The sequence below is a fragment of the Trachinotus anak genome, unplaced genomic scaffold (assembly GCF_046630095.1).
Source record: "Trachinotus anak isolate AG129_WGS33_773 ecotype Australia unplaced genomic scaffold, CSIRO_AGI_Tana_v1 ptg000015l, whole genome shotgun sequence".
Classification (NCBI taxonomy): domain Eukaryota; kingdom Metazoa; phylum Chordata; class Actinopteri; order Carangiformes; family Carangidae; genus Trachinotus; species Trachinotus anak.
This window is the reverse complement of record NW_027273866.1, coordinates 4365194-4387369: the sequence shown is the minus strand read 5'-3', so window position 1 is coordinate 4387369 and position 22176 is coordinate 4365194. Positions and strand designations below refer to the sequence as shown.

Here is a 22176-nt window from a genome sequence, read left to right as displayed (position 1 = left end):
TAACCGCCCATCAAACTGCTTTGCGATGCGATTGGCTCTTTATAGCTTCCGGCTTAGAAAGTCCGCATCTTATTGGTCAGATCTGCGGTTCGCTCAAGGGGGAGCCAGGAGTTTGTCTCTGCAGTAAGGAGCGGTGGCGAAGGTAAACAAGCTCCATGACCTATGTGGAATTATTTTATTCGTGAGTGTTGACTGTTTTAAGTATTGATATTTGTAGCCGTTCAGCAATATTATCTGTTTATAATGTAGCGTTAACGTGTTATTACAACTGTGAAGTACGAAGCTCGTTGGCTAACTGTTCAGTTTAATATGTAAATAAGCTGCTTCACATGCATTCAGTCTGCGGGGAACCTGTTACAAATGAACAAATGACACACAAACTGTCTCTGTCGCTGCCTCATGGAGGATACAGCCAGACTATTAAATGTGATGTTGCAGTTACGTGATCTTGAATAAAAGACATATGATCGTCATGTCACTATAGGGAGACCTAGGGTAGGAGATGCGACCAGCGTTGCGCCTGGCAGTAGTGGCTTTACCTATGGGTGTGCTGCTGTCTCGGACCATGGCGTGGATGTCCAGTGGCAAAACACATCCAGAGCTCATCAGCAGGCTGAGGGGTAATGGACTGAATTAATCATCTTTGATATCCCAAGGTCTTTGACTCAAAACCTCAAAGTCCACAGGGTGAAGACATTTTAAGTATGAAACGTGACTTTTCACTGCTATATTTGATCTAAATTAGGTCTGGTTATGTCTGTAGTAATGTGAATATTGGCCAAGCACATGGAGGTACTCATTATTAACTTTACTCTGAATAAAAATAATAATTACATTAAATTGATTAATCAATTTAATTTAGCCAGAATTAGAATTTAACAAGAAAATGGCAAGAAAAACGACTATATCTTCTGTTTGCTCTGTTACTCAGGATAATCAAATAATTTTAATGTGAAAAAGGCAAAATTGATAAATGGCAATTTGGAAATGAAATGTGAAATTTTAACTCTTATAATGGAATTATATATGTATACTCTAATTTTTTTGTTTGGTTGTTTTTTGGATTTCCTGCTTTTCTCTTTTTTTTTTAAAAAAAGTTGTTTGTAAGTTAAGGAAAATATACAGTCACAGTTCAGAAATATGTAAAGCTACAATATATCAGAATAACAGTCCCACACACTCAGTTCTGATTATCAGCTCATAATTAATATATTGACCAACCACCCAGGGCTATATTTAATCAAATTCTATGCTTTCATTCACATTTTTTTCATCTAAAAAACCTTCACATACTGAGAAATAAGTTTCCAAATTTTTCCGTAAATTCGTATTATCATTGTAATATAGATAACTGATGTGATATATCCTGTGTTTTGTCTTTGAATCGTGATTCCCATAGACTCTTTCCTTAGGAGGGGTAGAGGTGTTTGGGTTTACAGCTAAGTTTTGGTTCAGGTTAAAATAACAGAAACACAAATAGACAGAGAAACATACTTGAGCGTCAAAGAATTCATCCTGCAAAAATTTCACATTTGCCACACTTGCTTGTTCAGTTCAGTGTCATTTGCCCTTCTTTTCTCCTTTAGATCATGGAGTGATCCGCAGCGACAGAGTATTTGATGCCATGCTGGCTACTGACAGAGGGATCTACTCTAAAGACTATCCTTATGCAGACTCTCCTCAGTCCATAGGTATTCATTCCAGTCACTCCTAATAAACATGCAAACACATATGCCTGTCAATATGGCAACAGGTATTTGAGTTATTACATTGTAATAGCTGTTTCATGAGCACAGATGTGCGCTGTTACTTGTCACAGGCTACAGGGCGACCATCAGTGCACCACACATGGTGAGTAACAAACTCTCAGAGAACTTGAGATGTGTTATACAGTTGGTAGGACTAAATAATTCACTTATACATATCTACAATTCATTGAATGTTTTCCTGTGGGCCTGGTTTGGCAGCATGCTCATGCTATGGAGCTGTTAAGTGACAAACTAATAGAAGGGGCATCAGCTCTGGATGTGGGTTCAGGAAGTGGATACCTCACTGCCTGCTTCGCAAGAATGGTAAGTTAAACAAAAACCTGGCATGTTGTTTATAATAAGCGTATCATTGAATTGGTATTTCCTCACGTAAGTTGACAAAAAATATATGAATGAGAGCAACAGCTGCATTTGTCCTATTGTGTGTAGACGGGACCCAGTGGAAGAGTGGTCGGCGTTGAACACATCGATGAACTGGTTCAAATGTCAATAAAAAACGTGCGAGCTGACGACCCAGAACTGCTCTCCTCTGGACGTATCAGATTTGTAGGTGAGTCATGCAGTGTTAAGGTCATACCATCTCAAATTTAGATGAACAAACTGAGCAGCTACACAGCACTGTAAAAGTCATTTTTACATCTGTCCTCAGTGGGAGATGGAAGACTGGGCTTCCCAGAAGGAGCACCCTATGATGCAATTCATGTTGGTGCAGCTGCAGCTACTGTTCCTAAGGCTGTAAGGACACATATGGCTTTTACTCTTATGAAAATAGGATGGGAAATAACAGAAAAGAATAAGACATAACATGCACTTGCGTTAAGGTTAAAGACCCTGCTGTATTAAAGTGAATCAAAAATCATTTCCTTGTGTCTCCACCCCAACTGACTGAATTTGCCACTTGAAATGCACCATCACCTCATGATAAGAGTTCTGTTTTTGTTTTTCCTCTGTTCAAGCTCTTGGAGCAGCTGAAGCCAGGTGGGCGATTGGTTCTCCCAGTTGGCCCCGATGGTGGCAGTCAGGTGTTAGAGCAGTATGATCGTCAGAGTGACGGGACTTTCCTCAAGAAAGCTTTGATGGGAGTGGTTTATGTCCCCCTGACTGATAAGAGGCATCAGTGGCCAGGGTATTGCTTGAAAACACTTCTGACCTATCATTTTAAAAGCAAAATCAGTGAAGGAAAACCACTTTATGTACTGACACAAAGCTCCACATTATTTTTGGACATTACCTCCATCAGGTACCACTGTAATCTTAAGAGTTGTTTTATGCATCAATGCTATCCATATCCTTCTCTCTCCAGAGGTGAGCTCTGACTGCAGTGTGGTTGCCCCTGCAGGAGATGGCGTTGGTGCTGCGTCTCCAGCGCCCCATAGCGCTACTCATGGTTTCACTGAACTCCAGACTTAACGGCCACCTGCCCTGCTGGGTTGTCACCTAGCAACGTACGAGGAGGAGCCTCACTTGCTCTATTTGCCTGACCAGGTTGTCTTCCAAGAGTGCTAAAAGAGTGAGTGACTGAATGAGCGACCACTGCTGAACTAACAACCTTTCTACCAGAATCCATGGCATCTGTTAGAGACTGATAAGGATATTGCGGATGACAAAGAAAGGTATTCTCGTTAATATCTATGGGTAAATCAGTGAAGTTCAGCAGTGACAAAATTGCAATTGCAAGTTGAAGAGCTACAGTTTGTGGTCAATCCAGATGAATGGATAATTGGTGAAATTGTGTGTAATCTAATGGGAATGCTTTGGTTATAAATGCAGTAACACACAATGATGAATCCAAGTACAGGCCAAGGAGTTTTAATAAAAAATTAGCAAATTAACTATGTTATATATATTTTGTGGTAAGAACTGCTTTTCACTGTATGTGTAGGACATGTCCTGATTGACAATGTTAATGTAGAAAAGAGGGGGAATTGTGCCAAAAAATCGATTTAAGTGAGGCACCTTACTTTTTGAAACTATACAGATACTGTAATTATGTGTACATGAATCAGATTTATTAATAAAATCCGCTAAATGGATAGAGTATTGATTTTTCTCAGTCTTTACTCAAAATTAATAATTTTTTCTGTGTGTGTAAAACTGGACTCAAGGTGAAATTGGATTATGAGAAGATGTAATACGGAAAAGGAATTCATAATGTCCACAAGAGGAGCACATATGAAAAATCCACAAAGATGTTATCATTGTCAGCACAAAGGATCATAATCAGAAGCCTTATTTTCTTTTTCACTTCAGTTCATCAACACAATGTTTTGCAGAAAAATATATTTGGTATTTTATAACCAAAAAAATTACACATTTCAATATCAAAACAAGCAGGGAGAAAAATATTACAATAAGTACATGGATATGCTTTCAACAATCCATGTACACATTAAAGACGCACAAATACGCAAAAAAAGAAATGCAGACGACTAAACACTAACATCATTGCGTTCATATTTGCAGCTGATTTCCGTACATTTTATTGAATTCAATTATAGTTTCGTATTTTGATTTTCCAGGGATTTCTACAGACACAGCCCATGACCTCACTTCTTAAACAAAACCCTAGAACAAAATGGGCACATAGTCTCAGCCTCATATTAGTTTATTCTGGAAACATCATTGGTAAAGTCATATACAGTGCTGCCTCAGCCATCCACAGGATTTAGCATAAAATCTAACTAAGTGCACACTGTGAACAATTGGCGGCGATAATGCCCCGATGGAAAAGAAGAAACACGAGGGTTTGATTGTTTGGACTACACATTTGCCGGATTGGACTACATGTAAACGTCATCACTGCGCGCCTAAAGCGTGAAGGACCACTAGCTAGAAAGCAATGCACGTGAGTGTCCCGGTTAGAGGTTTGAGAAAATATAATTTACTTTTTCTTTTCGCGGCTCAAACTGGAGTTAATAACCTTGTAGCTTACACAGCACAACGCTTTGTTTTATCTTACGACGTTAATAAATCTGTGAATCGTCCTTTTTATTCGCCACGGTGTCAACGCAGAAGCTCGACCATGGAGCAGGCAGATATTGCTCCAGGTTCACCGGCCGAGGTTAACAGCCCGGTGTCTACGCAGGGAACCGCCGCTAATGTGGCAGCTGTGACCGGCAAACGTAAAAGTGACGAGCCGGGCGAACCAGAGACAAGCGGCCGAGGGAAGAGGCGGAGAGGAGCGGGAGGGAAGAAGCTCCGTCCGGGTGAGAGATACATCCCTCCCCCGCAGAAACGGAACCCCGGGGTTAGCTTCAGCCAGGAGCATTTCAACGAGACCTCCTACTACTTCGACGGTGGCCTCCGCAAAGTTCGTCCATATTACTTTGATTTCAAAACCTACTGCAAAGGTCGATGGATTGGGAAGACTCTCCTGGAGGTGTTCAAGAGCGAGTTCAGAGCCGAGTCCATAGAGTATTATCAGAGGGCTGCCAAAGAGGGTCGCATCCGGCTCAACGAAACACCTGTGGAGGACCTGTCTGTGGTGCTCAGGGTCAGTGTCCTCACTACACACTCCTGGTTTCACAACATCGGCGACACACACATCGCTTCAGGTGGTGGCTATGAAGCCAGTTCTCTAGCAGCATGGTAGATGTATGTGATGTATGTGGGCTCACTTAAAGGTGAACCATTCTTCACAAGGTTTCATGTGTCTGAACAAAAAGTAAATAATAATCTGTTGACAAACAAATCTCAGCCCAATTCAGCAGATAGATGTTGCTCAGTCGCTGTATTTTTTATTTGTTAGATTGTTGTTAGTTTTCCTGCACTTCTCATCCATGTTGAGGTACATCTTGAGTTGAGATTGTTTGGTAATAAACCAAATCAAGATCTGCATCAGTCTAGACATGGTAAAAATTAATATGCCGTTAATGTTACATATATTGTGTAAGACTCTTTCAATTATTAATAGCTACAGTTTGCCTGGTATTTTAATTATTTGTTGTTGTTATTATTATTATTATTATTATTATTATTATTGTATTTTTATAATTATTTATCAAATCAGTTTTTAGCCAGAATTATTTCTGAAATTCTTGTCAATGCCATCTGAAAATTACAGTTCCATTGATCTATCAGGGACTATTATCTATTATCAATACCTTTACAGTTATATTATGTTGTGTGTATTATAATGATATTGAAGGGGTCTTTTTCCTATATTAAATAGTTCTCTTGGAAATTCTTGTCCTGACAAACTAATACAGCTCTCAAAAGATTCATGTGTTTCAGGTTTAAAAACTATTTCTCTCATTAAATAGGCAGAAAAATTCAAATGTGTTTGAATTCTGACATGTGAAGGGCGGTAAACGTGCTGGGTGAAATGTCCACATGCCAGATGTTTTTATTCCTCTGTGCCGGCAACAGCTAGGGCCGGAGGCATCGTGTTTTTGAGTTGTCTTTCCAAATAATGAACACAATATATCAATAACACTTCAAAAAATTTCTTCACATTTGGCACAAATATTCACTTGGACTCAAGGATGAACTGATTAGTATTTGGTGGTCAAAGGTCAAGGTTACAGTGACCTCATAAAACACATTTTTGGCGATAGTCATACACTAATTATAACACAGTTCAATACAAATGTCTATAAGGATTAAATAATCAAGTGATGACATTTTATATCCAAATGTCAATGGTGAACTTCACACTTCTGGCCATTATTCAGTGCTGTAGCTCAGTCACAGGGTCAGGAAGGGGACACGGTGACCATATTTCCTGCAGCTTGACTGGTTGGCAGAGGCATAGAACCACAAGGCGATAATTCTAGTTTTATTTTTTTTTTACACATATATACATATATATATTTTCATACTATCCACAGAATAATGACCACATGAGAAACACTGTCCACCGCCATGAGCCACCTGTGGTCAGCAGACCCCTGGAGATTCTGGTGGATGACGGTGAAGTGCTCGTGGTCGACAAGCCTGCCTCCATCCCAGTCCACCCCTGTGGCCGCTTCCGCCACAACACAGTGATTTTCATCCTGGGGAAAGAACGGGGTGTTTCTGAGCTTCACACTGTCCACAGACTGGACAGACTCACATCTGGAGTGCTGCTGTTTGCCAGAACATTGGAGACATCAAAGAAACTGGACCAGTTGGTGAGAGACAGACAGGTACATTCGGGATGGTTTGGAATTCAATTCTGACTTTCATGGGAATTAGGCAAATTTAAAGTACCCTGTTTCTGGTTTCTGACTATGATAAATACATCAGTGGGTTTTCAGAAGTTCTTTACATTTTCTCTCTTTCCCAGCTTGAAAAGGAGTATGTGTGCAGAGTGGAGGGGGAGTTCCCAGAGGGTGAGTTGATCTGCGAGGAGCCAATCCTGGTAGTTTCCTTTAAAATAGGCCTCTGTCGTGTTGACCCCAAGGGAAAGGATTGCCGAACTGTCTTCCAGAGGCTTAGCTTTAATGGAAAAACCAGCGTGGTCCGCTGTTTACCCCTTACTGGCCGTACACACCAGATCAGGGTCCACCTCCAGTACCTGGGCTTCCCCATCCTCAATGACCCTATCTATGGGTCTTCAGCATGGGGTCCTCACAGGGGCAAGGGGGGACTGGTGGGGAAGAGTGATGAGGAGCTGCTGCAGGCTCTGGTAGAGGAACATCGATCTCAGGAAAGTCTACACCTGTTGGATATACCAGATGATGCCGTCAGGATTGGTAAAGAAGCAGAGAGAAACAAGACATGTGAGAAAATAGTGTCAGACTGTACGTCTGACCCTGGCAAGACTGGAGAAAATCATCAGGCACCGACTGATGTGTGCGGTGGCGACAAAAAGATGGAGACACAGGTGCTAACAGGTTGTAGCTCAAGCAGTGAGACAGTAAATGAGGTGAGTCAGGGCTGCAAAGACCCAAACAGTAACAGCACATCACTCCAAGAGTCTCTGAGCCTTCAAAAATTAAATGGAAACCAAACGGAGGCAACTGACTCTACCCAGAAAACTCCTCCAGGAACGAGAGACCACCTGTGTAGTGAATGTAAGCTGGTGCGACCAGATCCTACAGAAAAGGAGCTCATCATGTATCTCCATGCTTTACGCTACAAAGGACCTGACTTTGAATATTCCACACATATACCTGATTGGGCCAGAGAAGACTGGGTGGAAGCTGATTAGAGCTGACCCGACAAACACTGATGAAGACTCTGGCATTCAGGTTCCTGCTGCCACGCACGGAGAAGACTAGAAATCCTTCAAGAGCTTTTGCTTTGTGGCCTCTGATTTTGCTGCATTTCTTTTGATAAAGTTGATTTCACAGAAATATGTTTTCCTTTGGCTGCAAGCTATTCATGTGTTAAACACTAGTAGAAAATGGAATTGTATTCTTTCCCATTTAACTTTGAGGACTGTTTTAATGTCAAGAATGCTGTTTTAATTTAATTTCAGCCTGAAACTGTCTGGTGTTCCAGCTAACAACTCAAATAAATTAAAAACCAGTCTGCAGGAAAATAAATGTTTTTCGTTTTATTTCAGTTTTGTGAAAAATTAACAACATTAACAGCTGTAAATAACAGTGGTGGCAACCTTTTTTTTTTTTTTATTTCTTCTGTTCGTAGAAAGCCTGTGATTGATTTCATACGTCTCTAAGGCGGATTATTCTGCTGAGTGATTTCAAAGTGAAGGCTCTTTGAAGAATTGTGATTATACAGTTAAAATGTCAAAAGCAAACACTTCTTACAGCAAGAAAGAAAATAACCCTGCTCATAGGCACATTTCATATATATATATATATATATATATATTCTTGTCAAGGCTCCACCACCACCAACACTACACCTCCTACACCTTAGTTTTATTCTTTATATCATAATTAGGACCATAAATACATCTCTTTTACACAAAACACATTTTAGCTGTTTCAACCTATTGATAGACATTTGGCACATGCTGTTCATGTCATAAATACCATTACTTCTATGGTATTGAGACACGTGATGCGACATCTCAGCTGTGAGATGGGATGTAGATAAAGGCTTTCTGTTCCTCAGATAATTGTCTGTAGGAGTTGTTCTTGACAGTGGTGCAGCAAGCTTTACATACAAATTATTAGCTGTTGAAGCTGTGGCATGTGATGGTCCAACTACTGCTTTGGAAATCACTCCTGCTTCTTTACAATGCTAAGGCATATACTGACGTCCACAGATCCAAGAACATTATGCACCTTAATTCACCAACAGTGTATAAACCCACAGTGTACACAGTATAGTGTTATATCTTGATTAGAAACCATTTTTGCCGTTTCAAATCAGTACAGTAAGTAAACATTACATTTTTTGGCACCGACACTGGAATAAACAGCATGACTTTAAATTTGACAGTGAAACATTAAATGCAACCAAACCCTGACACTATAAATGACACGTTTCTGATTCTCTACGTCATGGTCACAAAGGACATACTGTACATATCGTCACAAAGCGCAAAGTCAACTGACTGTGACAGTTGTTTGCTACTCTAGATGTGATAACTGAATCTTAATAATATAATTCTGTAGACAGGCACACATAATGCATCTCTTTCTCTATATATCTCACATGTATCTTTTATTATTCTGAAGTCCATGAATGTATATGGTTCATTAAGGTCGATCCAGCATGGAGAAAGGCCTGCAGTTGCACAGAGGTGGCACTGTATTTGTTGATAACCCAGTTGGTGCAGATGGTGAAAAGTTCCAGGCACAAAGTAAATTCTGCAGCAGCAGGTGCAGTACTTAATGTTTTTTGTTGTTGTTATTTTTTTTTTGTTTTTGATTTTTTGCTGACGACAAACTGTAGCTGTAGTTTCTTCAAGTGTGACTTTGGTGCAAAATTGTGGCAGAAAAGAAAGCTTCATCTTTTACAGTCCCTCTGGAAATGCTGGGTTGAACAAGTCATGCTTTGATTTGACCTTTTGCTGAAGAAACACTCATGCTTTGACCTCATTTGGGACAGAAACTGTAACAACCTTAGCAGCAACATAAGACAAACATGCTGTCATTTGTTAAATTTGCAGTTCGATTTTTTTCCTTCGAGTAATATACAAAAGAAACAGTGTATGTTCCTTTTGTAATTGCTATTTGCTTTTTATTCCTTTTCTGATAAATCCAGCGCATTTGATGCACAGTGTTTGCGAAGATTCTTCCAACTTTGCTTAACACGTATCCTCCCGTTGTCCGTCTCTCTTTATCCAAACATCTGGTAAGTCTGGCTTACTGTTGGGTAAAATAACTACTTCTTCACTCTGACTGGTGCGGCCCTTATTGCAAGTTTCATAAACAGTTTCTTTCAGTGAGAGACGGAGCGTATCTCTCTTTCCGTTTAGGTATCCTGGTTGTAACTGAGCCTCTCCCTCTTCTTCATGTTGCTGCGTGTTTGAAGGCCCCGGCTCGATGTCGCTGAGGCATGTTTCACAGGAATCCTCCAGACCCTCACAGGAGCTCTGAGATAAGGAGTAGAGATGTTCTTTGTGGGAGTGGTGATGAAGATGTTCCCTTGTGGTTTGTTCCTCTGTGCAGAGAGATGGCTGGTCAATGGTCTCCAGTGTCTGGCTGAGTATAGTCTCCTGTATGCTGGAGGATGAGGAGAAAGATGTATTGCCCCAGTGCGTCATCCCACCAGACTGACCTCTGCACGTTTTACACAGCAGCTTGTCCTTAGCGAGGTCCTCTTGTGCTAGCCCCACAGGTCGCAGGGTGTTTTCTTTGTAAGGTGATGAAGTCTGGAGGGCTGGAGGTGGTTGGGAGATCTTATGTTGACGACTACACATCTCCTCACTCACCCCATCCATGCTATTTCCTCCCACATCTCTCCCACAATATTCAATCTCATCAGAGAGCACAGACGGACGGTTTGACAGTTTACTAGTGCAGGTGCTGTTCTCGAAGCTGTCACTCAGCCGATAAGCCAGCGGCTGCAGCTCGTACTGCTCTGGCCCTCTGCCTCCACCTCCTCCTACTCCTCCTCCTCCAGTCTGTTTCTGTCTGTGCTGACGCTGGTGGTTGGGGTAGAGATAGCCACCTGCTTCTTTGTCATAGCTCCTCCTCACTCTAGATCTGCCAAAGTCGCCATTAGCGGCCGAGGAGGAACCAGGTTCTGCTGCCGAGCAAGAGGACAGCACCCCATCAGTCTGTTCTGAAAAACACGGCAGTGTGATCTTTCCACAGTTTTTCTGGGGTCCAAAAAAGCAACACAGGGACTGGAAAAAGAAGGTTGCAAAGCCACATGCTACACATTTCACCAAAAACAGGAAAATCCCCAGTTTTCTAAACAGCAGTGCTGTGGCAGGCAACATGATGATCCCCATGGAGAAAAATGCACCAGAAACTATTGCTACAGGACATCCCATCCTTTTAGTGGAGTGTGCTACTTTCCCAATTTTGTCTGAGTGAGGAGCCAAGCTGTAGGATATGCAATAGTTAGCTATAAAGTCAACAGACAGTCCTGCTGCTGATGATATGAACAGAGCCTCAATCCCGCTCAGCTGCCATTCAAGAAGAACCAGGAGGCCGACAGTGACAAACACACTGCCTCCTACAGCAACAGTGCCATATATGCTCAGTGGAATATTCCAGGTGGTTAGAAGAAGCAAAGCAAATGTGATAGCTACTGAGAAACCAGCTACTACCAGAGTCTCTGAGCTTAAGGACTGTTGTAGATCAAAAAGAGACAGCTGACTGATGAACCAGCCATTCTCAAGTCCTTGTGGAGCTCCTGAGATTTCTCTGTTAAACCATGTCAGGATTTCTCTGTAAAAAACACTGGATCTGCTGAAGTTGAAGCTGTAGAGGTATGTGGTTTTGAATGCCAACACCAGGGCAGCGACCCTGCCATCTGGCTGGAAGTACAGGCCGCCGCTGTGGGCCAGATGGCCTTCAGCGTACCTCTCTGCCAGCATCATGCTGAGGCAGTTCTCAAAAACACTGGGAGGGAAGGGGAAAGGGATGTCATTACAGCAGAAGTGAAGGGCGTCTTCACTCTCTGAGCACCGTCTGACAGATACCCAGTGTATCAGCTGCTCCACAAGACAGATATTGTCTGTCATAACGTTTCTGTCCTCAGGTGATGGAGGGGAGTAAAAACTTTGGTTCTGGACCCTTCCACACAGGTCCCTTAACCACACCTGAGCGTCTGGTCGGCTCATGTTAAAGTCCGGGTCAAGGACCAAAGAGCCATTGCTTTTAGGGTCAAAGTGATCCCCATTATCTGTTGGTTTGACGCCCCAAACAAGTTTTAATATAACGGGTTTATCCTCTCCATTTCTTTGTCTCTCAAACATAAACATGTGGCGATACTCTGCGTCATATCTCTCAAATGGGTGACTGGAGCGGAAAAGCTGGGTGACCTTGCTTTCTAAGGTGGGCAGCTTCATGCCTGGGTCAATGCAGGACATGTACGTGCCCCCGGCAGCAAGCACTGCAAACCAGCACACCCAGATGTACCTAAACTTTACCACTCCACAAGGCAAGATTTTCAGAAATAATAAATTTGAAGTGTCAGTGAGCCCTCGTTTTAATTCTCTCAGCTTCTGGCCGAGAGTGAAGAGGCATCTCTTGCGTGAGCTCGTATCCCAGAAGCCGCCGGTGTTTTTGGAGCAGCATGGTTTCCAGCCTTGCACTGCTAGTGATGCAGAGGATGCCTCAGTGTAGCGCTCCCGCAGAACAAAAGAGCATGGCAGCCACACTAACGCCAGGAACGAGCTGATGAAAGAGGAAGTTCCAAGATAAACAGAGAAACATCTGATTGCTGTGATGCTGCTGAGATAACCAGAGAAAAACGCTGCGCTGGAGGTCAACCCAGATGCTAGAATCAAATAGCCGACTTCCTGCAAAGCTCTGTACACTCTCTTCTCCAGGGAGGCCGAGGGGTTCTGGGATAGCTGCAGATTCCAGAAATCAGCAAAGATGAAAACCTGATTGGAGCAACTTCCCAAGAGAATAAGAGCTGCAGAGAGGTTGACCAGGGGGAAGAAAGTTAGGCGAAATGCTACTTTGTAGAAGAAATAAGAGGTCAGGAGGGCGCCTGTGATTGCTATTACAGATAACGCTACTATGAAGAGAGAGTGGAGATAAAGAGCCATAGTAAAAAGAAGACAAACAACAGCTAGGACAGGATAGACTGAATCTCTTGCAAGGTAATGCTTGAACAGTGTCTGCTTGATGCCAAAGTCCATGCCAGTGATAGTCGTATTATTGTAGGTCAGATCCCTGCCTTCCAGACTGCTCATATATATCTCCATCATGTGCTCTCCTTTGACAACGGGTAAGAACAGAAGGCTGTACTTTAGTGTTGGGATTTGGTATTCGACAGTCTGCGGGCCAAGGAAGTCTTTATCGACCAGGAAGTGCAGGATCTGGAACACCACGCGGGATTGTTTGCAGCGGGATGGGACAGAGGAACAGCTGCCGTGTTTGGGTCTGTCGACGCAGGCTTCCACTAGATGTCCTTCATGATAGTACAGAGCACACTTCCGTAGAAGGTTCAGAGACTCAGAAACCTGGTGTAAAAGAGAGAAAATGAAATGACATTCAGACACTGCAGTTGCACCCAGTTGCCCTCTAAGAAAGAAGCTTCCGTTATTCTAAATTTTTTTCATATTGCCAGAAATTCCCATGATAAAACAAAAACCAACAATCTCCTGTTTCTAAGGTCAAGAATGATCTATCTCAATGAAAAAATAAGGACTGTAATGTACTATTTAGTAAAACCTCGTGTTAATGATTTTAATTTATATGGTAATTTGTTTGTATGCTAATTTTTAAAAGAATACAATACCTGGTGTGAGGTGAGGCTGAGGCAGCAGGAGGCATTAGTGAGGACAGCCAAGTAATTCCCCAGAGACCAGCTCGGACAACAGCCGCTCCTGGACGGACCCTCTGCCTCCACCCTCACATGCTGCTGGCACAGGTCCTGGAACTGAGCCTGAGAGCGAATCTGAATCAGACAAGGGAAAGATTTTTTGAACACTTGCCCGGTTTTGAAATTAAAAAAGATTCAATTTCAGATGAGGTAATGTACACAAAGAGGGTGATGACTAAAGGCAGAGGACTAAAGGTGAGATGAAGAGGTGAGTAGATCAGAGCGAACCCTGGATTGCTCCATCTCACACATGGCGTGGATGGCCTTCAGGCTCCAGAGACTGGCTGAGTTTTCTGACCGGAACACAAGCTGGGCCAAACGCTCCCCTGCGTGGAGACAGACAGATGGATTCAGCGTACAGTAACAGGATCACCAGCAGTGAATCATCAGCTCATGGGGATGGTTAGAAACATTCAGCATGGTTACACTGTTGCTCAGAATTAAGTTTTGTGGAGTATAAATTCATAAAGTTAAAACCAGGATGACAACCAATTTTGTATATATATTCTTATATGATCAATTTCTATAATAGTCTTACATCCTGCTGTCTGTATTGAATAAGAATTAGGCATCATATAATACAAACCCCAAGACTTGGAGGTGCTAATAAATCCATTCAGGGAGCTTTCTGTTTTTTTATGGGGCATACAGAGGTATAGCCTTTGATCTAGTAACACACAGTTTCAAAGTGTAGCTTAAAGAAAAAATCTGGGATAACCTGCCCAAGGAAAAGCACTCAGCGAAATGTTCTATTTGAAGCCACACTAAAAGCTATTATTCACATCTTCTTACTAACTCACTATTTTTTCCAGACACTCATTTAACCAGTAAGTTCTTACCGTTGCTTATTATGTTGTATTGTTTTTATGAGTTTGCTGGGGGTTGCTGATTAGTCCCTAACAAGCTTGAGGATTTTGCCTTCAGCAGTAATTGCTGAACTGCAGAATAGGCACCCATCACATTTACACTGTTTTAATAATATTTCCATTTCATTTACCGCATCGCTGAGTGTACTGGAGCCAACTGTGTTACATAAGCTGCTTAACTTAGCAACAAATCTACAATTAAGATTATGATGTTGTTATTTTCTGTTCTCACTGTTTCAAGTTTGAAAGATTTATTTATCATAAATGAATTAATGGTTTATCGATAGAGATAATCTGGTCAGGACTGACCCACCTGGAGTATCACACAGGAAGGTGTTTGGAGATGAGTCTCTGGCCAGCATCCTCTTGATGCGAAGTCTGGAGGTGTCTTGGCCACCACTACTATCTCCGTTGACAGGAGCCCCAAAACTATAGCACAATTAAAACACACACACATTTTCCACCTCATCAAACACATTACATTTTATGCCAAACAAATGTAAAACTGGTCATTTTCACAACTGAATTATTTTAAACCAGGTTTACTCATTTTATTTTTGTTTTTTTGGCCATTTGTGGGCACAGACACAAGCTGTAAATACTGTCAGAGTAGCTTTTCAGTTGATACAGGTGTGAACATGTTAGGAAACAGTTCCTGCTGAGATTGGTGAAACTGAACCAAAACAGTACAGCTGCAGACTGTGACACCAAAACAATGAGCTAAAAGGCACTAAAAAAAACTCTGTAAAGCTGTGGTGGACTGCAGAATCATTTGATCTATTTATCCATTGTTAATATAAAAAATATAGTTAGAGCAGCTTTAATAAGGTATTTTATTTTTCATCACATATCCCTCTACCTATATTCTCATATCCAATCTGCTTTTATTTTTTATGTCAATTTCTTTCTCTACTGTCATATGAGTAAAGATTATTGGTATTAGCTCTAGGAACAGATTTAAAACCTTGTCTTATTTCAAAAACACACCCCTATGCAGACACCACAACATGACCACAATTGCTCTGTGTCCAGCTCATATCCATTTGAAAACCATCTGCGTGGTGCAGTCCCCCCTGTGCAGAAACCCAGCACTCTACTGAAACTCTCTGCTGACCTTTTACTGAGCTGCTGTGGTAAAGGAGACAGAGTTTTCCCCGGGCCAGTGTTCTCCTGCAGCTCGGACAAGCTGGACTGTCGAACTCCGATGTATGTTCCCCGTGGCTCAAAACCCTTGTAGAAGGGGTATACAGACACACCCACACAATCACACACAGATAAACATCAAAGCTAAAGACCCAGTGTAAATGCTGGTGCCCATCGATGCACTGCAGCAGCTTATGAATTAATCAGCATCACAAGCACCCTTAAAAGACAGAGCCCCACACTTATGAAACAGAAATCCTTGTATAATCCAATATTCAATTCATATGTAAATCTTTCTAGATTGCTCATTAACAGCACATTGTTGTGAATCTCATGTTGCATTTTCAGAATACTTTCTTAATCGTCCTTTGTCCTGTACGCCTGCATCTCAAAGGTAAGAGGATGCATTTAATTAAGATGACAGCGAGTGTGATCTAATTCAGCGTGGTCCATTGGATCTGACATGAGATTGAAGTAAATGGATGCAGCTGAGACTGTGAGTCATTAGGGAAACAGTAATTAACACTCAGCCTAAGGTGGTGAGGGAGGTTTGTATTGTAGTTCTGACAGGAGCGTGACAGTTCAGATGCATGTGCTGTAACAAGGCAGACTTTGGGATTAAGTTTTAGGACAGTATGCTTTTGTACATGTGTCTATCAATGAGTATGTGTGTGCGTGTGTTAGTGTGTGAGAGAGACTCACCAGAAGTGGGTCAGAGAAGTCAGGCAGTGGACCGATGAATAGTCCAGCCAATGAGCATCCCAGCAGCAGCACAGCACAACTCACCAACACTGTTAACGGGTAGTCCACTATCACCTGGGAATAACTGCCAAATAAAACCACAGAAGTAGAAGCTATCTGTGGTACTGATTAAAGATTAATTATAATGATCACAATAAGTGTGGCATGCAATACCTTTGGGCTTCATGGTGAAAATTGGTTTCAGTACTTACGTTCTAAGGATGCAGTAGAGTCCTCCATCCCTGTTAATAGTTGAAGAGTTTATTGTAATAACTGACTCAACACAAATTTGAACAACACAAAGTTTCCTTGAAAGGATAGTTTTGGGAAATTTGCTTATTTGTTTCCTAAGAGTTAGATGAGAAGATTGCCACCACTCTGGATATCTGAGAGTGGTATCAATCTTCTCATGAAACTCTCCACCAGAAGGCAAATAAGCATATTTCCCAAAATGTCAAACCATCTCCTTTAAACACACCTTACTGTCACCACATGTCGCTGTGTTGGTTTCTGTGTGCCGATCTCATTTGACCCGTGCAGCCAGTGGCATCTCACCGCACCGTGACGTGACGTCTGATGAGCAGAACTACAGCTATGTCCCACTTTCACCACTGCACGTCCTTCAGCGTGAGGACCTGTTGTGTTTGACTCACAGTCTTGGCAGGTGTTTGGTTTGATTGGCCCGTGATGGCCGCAGTGGGGGCATTTTTGGGGCTGTGGCGAGTCGTAGGCCGCGAGTCGAGGACCCTGGGGGACCTCAAGGAGAAAGGAGAATAATTTTATGCATCTCAAATACTGGATCTATTTCAAACTTCTTTTTTTTGTCCAATTTTAATGGGTCCCCATATATCTATCCTAACTGTACAGTCAGTGTTCAGGCATACTTGGTGATAAAGCTGGCAGGAGGAAGAGGGTCTGCCGAGGCTGCTGCAGCTGTCACATAGCTCCCCCTCAGACTGGATGACTGTCAACGGGCCCTCGGCAGAGCACTCGCTGTCAGGAGGGCATAGAGAAACCACTGGGATCTCACTGAGGACAAGGGAGGAGGAGAGGAGAAGAGAAGACAGAAAAGGGAGAAGAGCAATGATTGACAGATACGCACAAGGAAAAAGCTCTTTTTAAGTGATGAAGTTCAGCCTGTTTATGAAACTTAGGCATAACAGTCTGTCTCTCCCACTACACATTGATTGACGTCTCAGCTTCTTGGCTTTATTCTTGTTTCAGCTTCTCCTCATATTCCTCAGAGAATTGAGCAGGCCAGCAGAACTAATGAGGTAAGGAATGGATTTCTCACACACTGTGGCTACTGGAAGCAACAAGGCCCAATTATAAGAGAAATAGGTGGCTGTCCAGGATAGATATCATGACACTGAGTGATGACTCATGGGTAATGGCAGCAGTCAGGAGTTGCTTGTGTAATGATACGGTCCTCCAGTCTCAGTCTGTAGCATATTCCTTTCTCATTCATAGAGTATATGTTGCAAACTCTATGAAACTTGGTTAAGAAATTGTCTGTTTTTACACACAGGAGCAGGATGGACATAAAAATTTGTACAGACACTCATAGTCCCCAGAGGATGAATCCTACTGACTCATAGAGTTGCCAGCATGGCTGTAGCACCTCAATCTTGGTTCCGCTTCCACCCTTTCTCCACTATACTGAAATATCTAAAACACTCATATAAAAGCCTTGTAAAATGCACCAGTGCATGAAAACCTGACTGACCTGTCAGTGGGTGTGTCAGTCCATCTATAATTTTTTGTAACATTTGATGTGTTAGTCTTTTGTTTGACTGTTTTACTCGGTGTTTTACTGTGCATATATTACAGCTTAAAAAAAGAGTTGGAATACGTTGATGCTGAATATACTGTACACTGCAGTACTGTTAATTTTTCAAACTTTACAGCTACTTAATAAGGGGAAACTATGTCTTCAGGGATTGAATCTGATCATAGTCTTGCCTTTGAATCAGATAGAATTATTTATTTTAGTTTATTTCCACCTATTTCCAGAATTTTGATTTTAAAAACTCTTATGGTCTCGTGATTTTGAAGCGAGAGTAAATAAATGGACCCATCTAAAATTAGATTCTGGTTGTGTCTCAGTAAAGGGGCCATGAGGTCTGTGTAGTCTACCACATTCTTGTTTTTCCACAGTAGACTGGATGCGACCGCACTTCCGTCATGTCACCATGGCGACAGAGTAAGTCAACAGAGCCTAAATGACCTCACACGGTTTTATTTGCATCCCATAATAAGGCGCACAGATGATGAGTGGTCTGTTGAATTGGTGGTATACTGTATGGAGCTGATTAATGGCGGAGCTCAGTGAGGAACTGAACCTCAGTATTTTGTCTTCGTATCACAATAAAAATGTAACATGATCTAAATAATAAATAGCTCACAGTGTACTCAGCAGCTCTTAGTCACATAGCAAATGTTTGTCGTTTAGTTTAGCCTATTTAGAAGCTGGAGTGAGTGAGTAAATACACCCATTAAAACGATTTGGAAGTCAACACTGTCAACTAATTGAGCACAATGTCACTGGCTGTAGCGTGATAAACTCCAGCCATTCAGAAATCAATGCAGGTTAAGATATACACTAAATCATTAGCAGATACTGTGTAACCTGTGCCTGGAAGCCTCCTCACCATAGGCTTCAGGATATGAGTACTTAAGCCTGTTTGGTGGTTTTGTCACAGCGCTCGCCAATGTGAGCACACACACATGAGGAGAGCAATTTGTGGAACTCATCAATATTTCAGTGGATGAATACAAAAATACATCCAGGAAGGTGTCACCGAGCGGCTCCACACACAAAAACGGACATTGACTGACATCACAGTGGTCTCGTAAATCTGTATACAAGGGCTCTGCAATAGCAGCAAATCCAGATGTTTAAAGCACCTCTCACTATTACAATTAAATATCACCACGAACTACATCATCCAAAATAACCATGAAGTTAAACCAACAGTTTCAACAAAAAGTGAAGATTATAACCTTGATGAAGGTAGCATTTATTGCAGAAATATTGCTGCATCAGTTTCAGCAGATGGACTTAACTGGGAACTGCATGTAAGTGGTGGTGAAGTAAAAACAGTAATATAGCTCTGTGGAAATTATCTGTTACCTTTTTATATACAGTCTTTGTCTGTTACAAGTAAGCTATGCCTTGAAAATGTTACTTATGTTCAAATACACACTAGTATTATTAGCAAAATGTAATCGCTGTGATGTCAATGTGGCCAAAGCTGAGTTGTCTTTAGTTTCAAAGTGCGTGAGTTGCTTATTAGGAGCCAAACTAGCATCTAAGTGCAGCTGTGAGGCATTTAAAAGACTCCAGCAAGGACACTCACAAAGTATCTCTGAGGCTACATTCGTGTCAGCGCTCACCGCTCTCCCCTCTGCCTGCCTTTAGGCCCATTTCTTTCACCCTTTCTACAGCACATGTCTCTTTCATCAACTCTCTAGATGCCAGTCAGACAGTGTCATGTCCTCAAACATCTCCCAAACTGCCAATCACACACACACCAAAAACAAGGCTAAATCTCAATCTATATGAGGGAGGTGAACTGTTAACCTTCTTAAAAAGCCAGAGCTGTTCCTGTGTGGGGGTATTATTAGAGGAAACAGGCTTGAGGATCCCTCTTGGAGAGACACGAATGTGGCCTGTTGCTGAGCTAAAGAGTGGCAGGCCTCAGCTGTTTCTAGTCCTACGTTCATGTTTGAAGCCTCTTGGTCATTTGATTTTCTTTTTTTTCTTCTTTTTTTTTTTTTTTTTAAATATATGCAGGGCTGCTGCATAGAGTGAGTGACAGGATGACAGCAGTGACCCACAGAGCCGGCGTGACCAAAGCAGGAGGCTGATGACACAGGACAGACCTCACAGTCCTCATGTCAACTATAGTATGAGTGTGAAACAGAGATTATGCATTACTGCATACTGTATATCCGTAAAAAGGGGACAATCCTGTTTATGATGATAAGTTAAAGAAAATGTGAAACACAAAAATGCGGTGATTACAAACATAAATTCTGAAAAGTAAGTTGACAGCAGCACATGTGCATCTTTTGGTTTCACCAGCAGTGCAAACACACAGCATCATCATCAGGAGTCAATGATCCTGAAAAAAACACTGATAATAGTATAATGGAAAAATAACAAGAGCAGGAATCATATCCTGTACATAATTCTATTGTCCACAGCAGAAACACAGCTGGACTGAGTGTCATTGAACAATACTCACAACGGCCACAGGAGGGTAAGAACACATCCACGTCTACTCACTGCAAATCCATTTTTATTTTTTTAAACTGCACTAATCAAGTTACTCAATAAGCTACAGAAAAATCCTCAGACAAAAAAAAAAACAAAAAAAAAAAACAAAAACACAACCCACCTTTGGCAAGCCTCCTGAATATCCCTTTCATCTGTGGGAGAATCATCCATCACTATCGCATCCGTGCTTTCTCCTATTATCGAGCGAGCATCCATCTCCCTCCTGATTCGCCTTTGAAAAACTGAAACTAAATTTAAAAGGAGGCAATTATGAATTCCCTGTTATTTTGACCTGGGTTAACCCAAGCAGTCCCCCATCTGCCCAGACTGGGTCCACGAGTATCGGAGGCACGGGCTTGTTTCTGAGGATGCTACTACACAGCAGCACCGGGGCTGTTTGGGTTAATCTGCCCCAAGCTCCGCTCTGATTGGCGGAGCCGCGGTGATGCTGAGGACGCTGCCTGGTCGCTGTCCAACCGGCCGCGGTGCTGGAGCTCCAAGTGACAGATAGTGGGCATCAGTGCCTGCTCAACTGGCTCGGACAGGAGCTACAGCTGCTGTTTGATGTACGTTAGAGAGGTGCACAGACAGTGTTGCTGTGTTCAATTAAACTGCAACTTAACTGGGACCTCCAGCTGCTGATCATTGTCAGTACATGAGGGGGGGGGGGGGGGGGGGATTCAGGTAAAAGCCATTATCCCCAATCAATTTATTTTATTTAAATCTGCACCAATCACTAAAGAAGAGGCTGCGATAATCACTATTCGATCCTTCCGGTGAACAAAGGCAAAATGAGCTCTCCCATTACAAGAACAAGTGTTTTTATTTAAGCTTTTATTTAAGGAGGCTACACATGGTGAATGCACCCAAGTGTCGTAAATAGGACCTAAAAGTAGCCTGTAAGCTTGCTCCCTTTACCTTCGTTTCATTCCAATATGAAAAAAAAAGTCTATCTAAGTTCATGTTGGGCTTCTAATGATCATCAATAAGTTAATCAATTGTAAGCCATTAATTATCACCAGGTTGTGAAATATTCCTTTGAGCTGTTAAACTTTTTTTTTTGACACAATTACACCAGAAGCCTTTCCTTCCCATGAGAAGCTACAGACATGTTTATTGGTGACCTAGCCCACTGTCATTCCTATTTGCAGACTAACTAACATTAACTAACATTATTTCTACCTTATCAAATAGAAAAGTTAAACACCAGCCAAAGGCATTTGTCGCAACTGGGCAACCTAAACGTTGCTCTTATCAATGCCGAGCTATTAGGCAGTAGTAAATGATTTATTAGCCATTAACAAAGCCAGTGTAGTTACAATTTATTGTATGTACCTTTATAAATCTTGTTAGAAACACAGTATGTTGGAAATAGCATCAGTGGGACAAACTACAACGTAAAAATGCTTGTTTTTCTTAAGGTAATGCAATGAAAATGTGAATAAACCAGGTTTAATACTACTTTTAGGCCCTAAGTTTGATATGTGTATGTTACCGATATTTATTCATTAGCCATAAATAAAAT

General features: G+C 41.8%; 3 protein-coding genes across 8 annotated transcripts; 2 read left to right on the top strand and 1 right to left on the bottom strand.

The window, feature by feature from the left end:
* The first annotated feature begins 21 nt into the window (after positions 1-21).
* pcmtl (l-isoaspartyl protein carboxyl methyltransferase, like) lies at positions 22-3802 on the top strand. Of its 4 annotated transcripts, none has more exons than XM_071498070.1 (9): positions 22-142; positions 485-620; positions 1587-1691; positions 1820-1851; positions 1968-2072; positions 2199-2319; positions 2419-2504; positions 2726-2895; positions 3109-3802. In XM_071498070.1, exons 2-9 carry the CDS (start codon positions 503-505, stop codon positions 3143-3145), a joined length of 774 nt encoding a protein of 257 aa, XP_071354171.1. In that variant the 5' UTR covers positions 22-142; positions 485-502; the 3' UTR covers positions 3146-3802. The 4 variants fall into 4 exon arrangements, with proteins under 4 accessions (XP_071354171.1, XP_071354173.1, XP_071354170.1 ...); XM_071498072.1 differs by having other exon boundaries at positions 3073-3802; XM_071498069.1 differs by having other exon boundaries at positions 87-181.
* A 718-nt stretch (positions 3803-4520) lies between these two features.
* On the top strand, positions 4521-8235 carry rpusd2 (RNA pseudouridine synthase domain containing 2). Of its 3 annotated transcripts, XM_071498065.1 has the most exons (4): positions 4521-4614; positions 4782-5262; positions 6599-6895; positions 7036-8234. In XM_071498065.1, exons 2-4 carry the CDS (start codon positions 4792-4794, stop codon positions 7900-7902), a joined length of 1635 nt encoding a protein of 544 aa, XP_071354166.1. In that variant the 5' UTR covers positions 4521-4614; positions 4782-4791; the 3' UTR covers positions 7903-8234. The 3 variants fall into 3 exon arrangements, with proteins under 3 accessions (XP_071354166.1, XP_071354165.1, XP_071354164.1); XM_071498064.1 differs by having other exon boundaries at positions 4569-5262; positions 6599-6880; positions 7036-8235; XM_071498063.1 differs by having other exon boundaries at positions 4570-5262.
* Positions 8236-8479: 244 nt separating this feature from the next.
* Positions 8480-21086, bottom strand: disp2 (dispatched RND transporter family member 2). Its single transcript, XM_071498047.1, has 10 exons — positions 20773-21086; positions 17254-17398; positions 16848-17125; positions 16582-16611; positions 16331-16454; positions 15600-15715; positions 14799-14914; positions 13848-13945; positions 13536-13694; positions 8480-13257 (listed from the first exon to the last, which is right to left on the bottom strand). Exons 1-10 carry the CDS (start codon positions 20865-20867, stop codon positions 9916-9918), a joined length of 4503 nt encoding a protein of 1500 aa, XP_071354148.1. The 5' UTR covers positions 20868-21086; the 3' UTR covers positions 8480-9915.
* Between the last annotated feature and the right edge of the window lie 1090 nt (positions 21087-22176).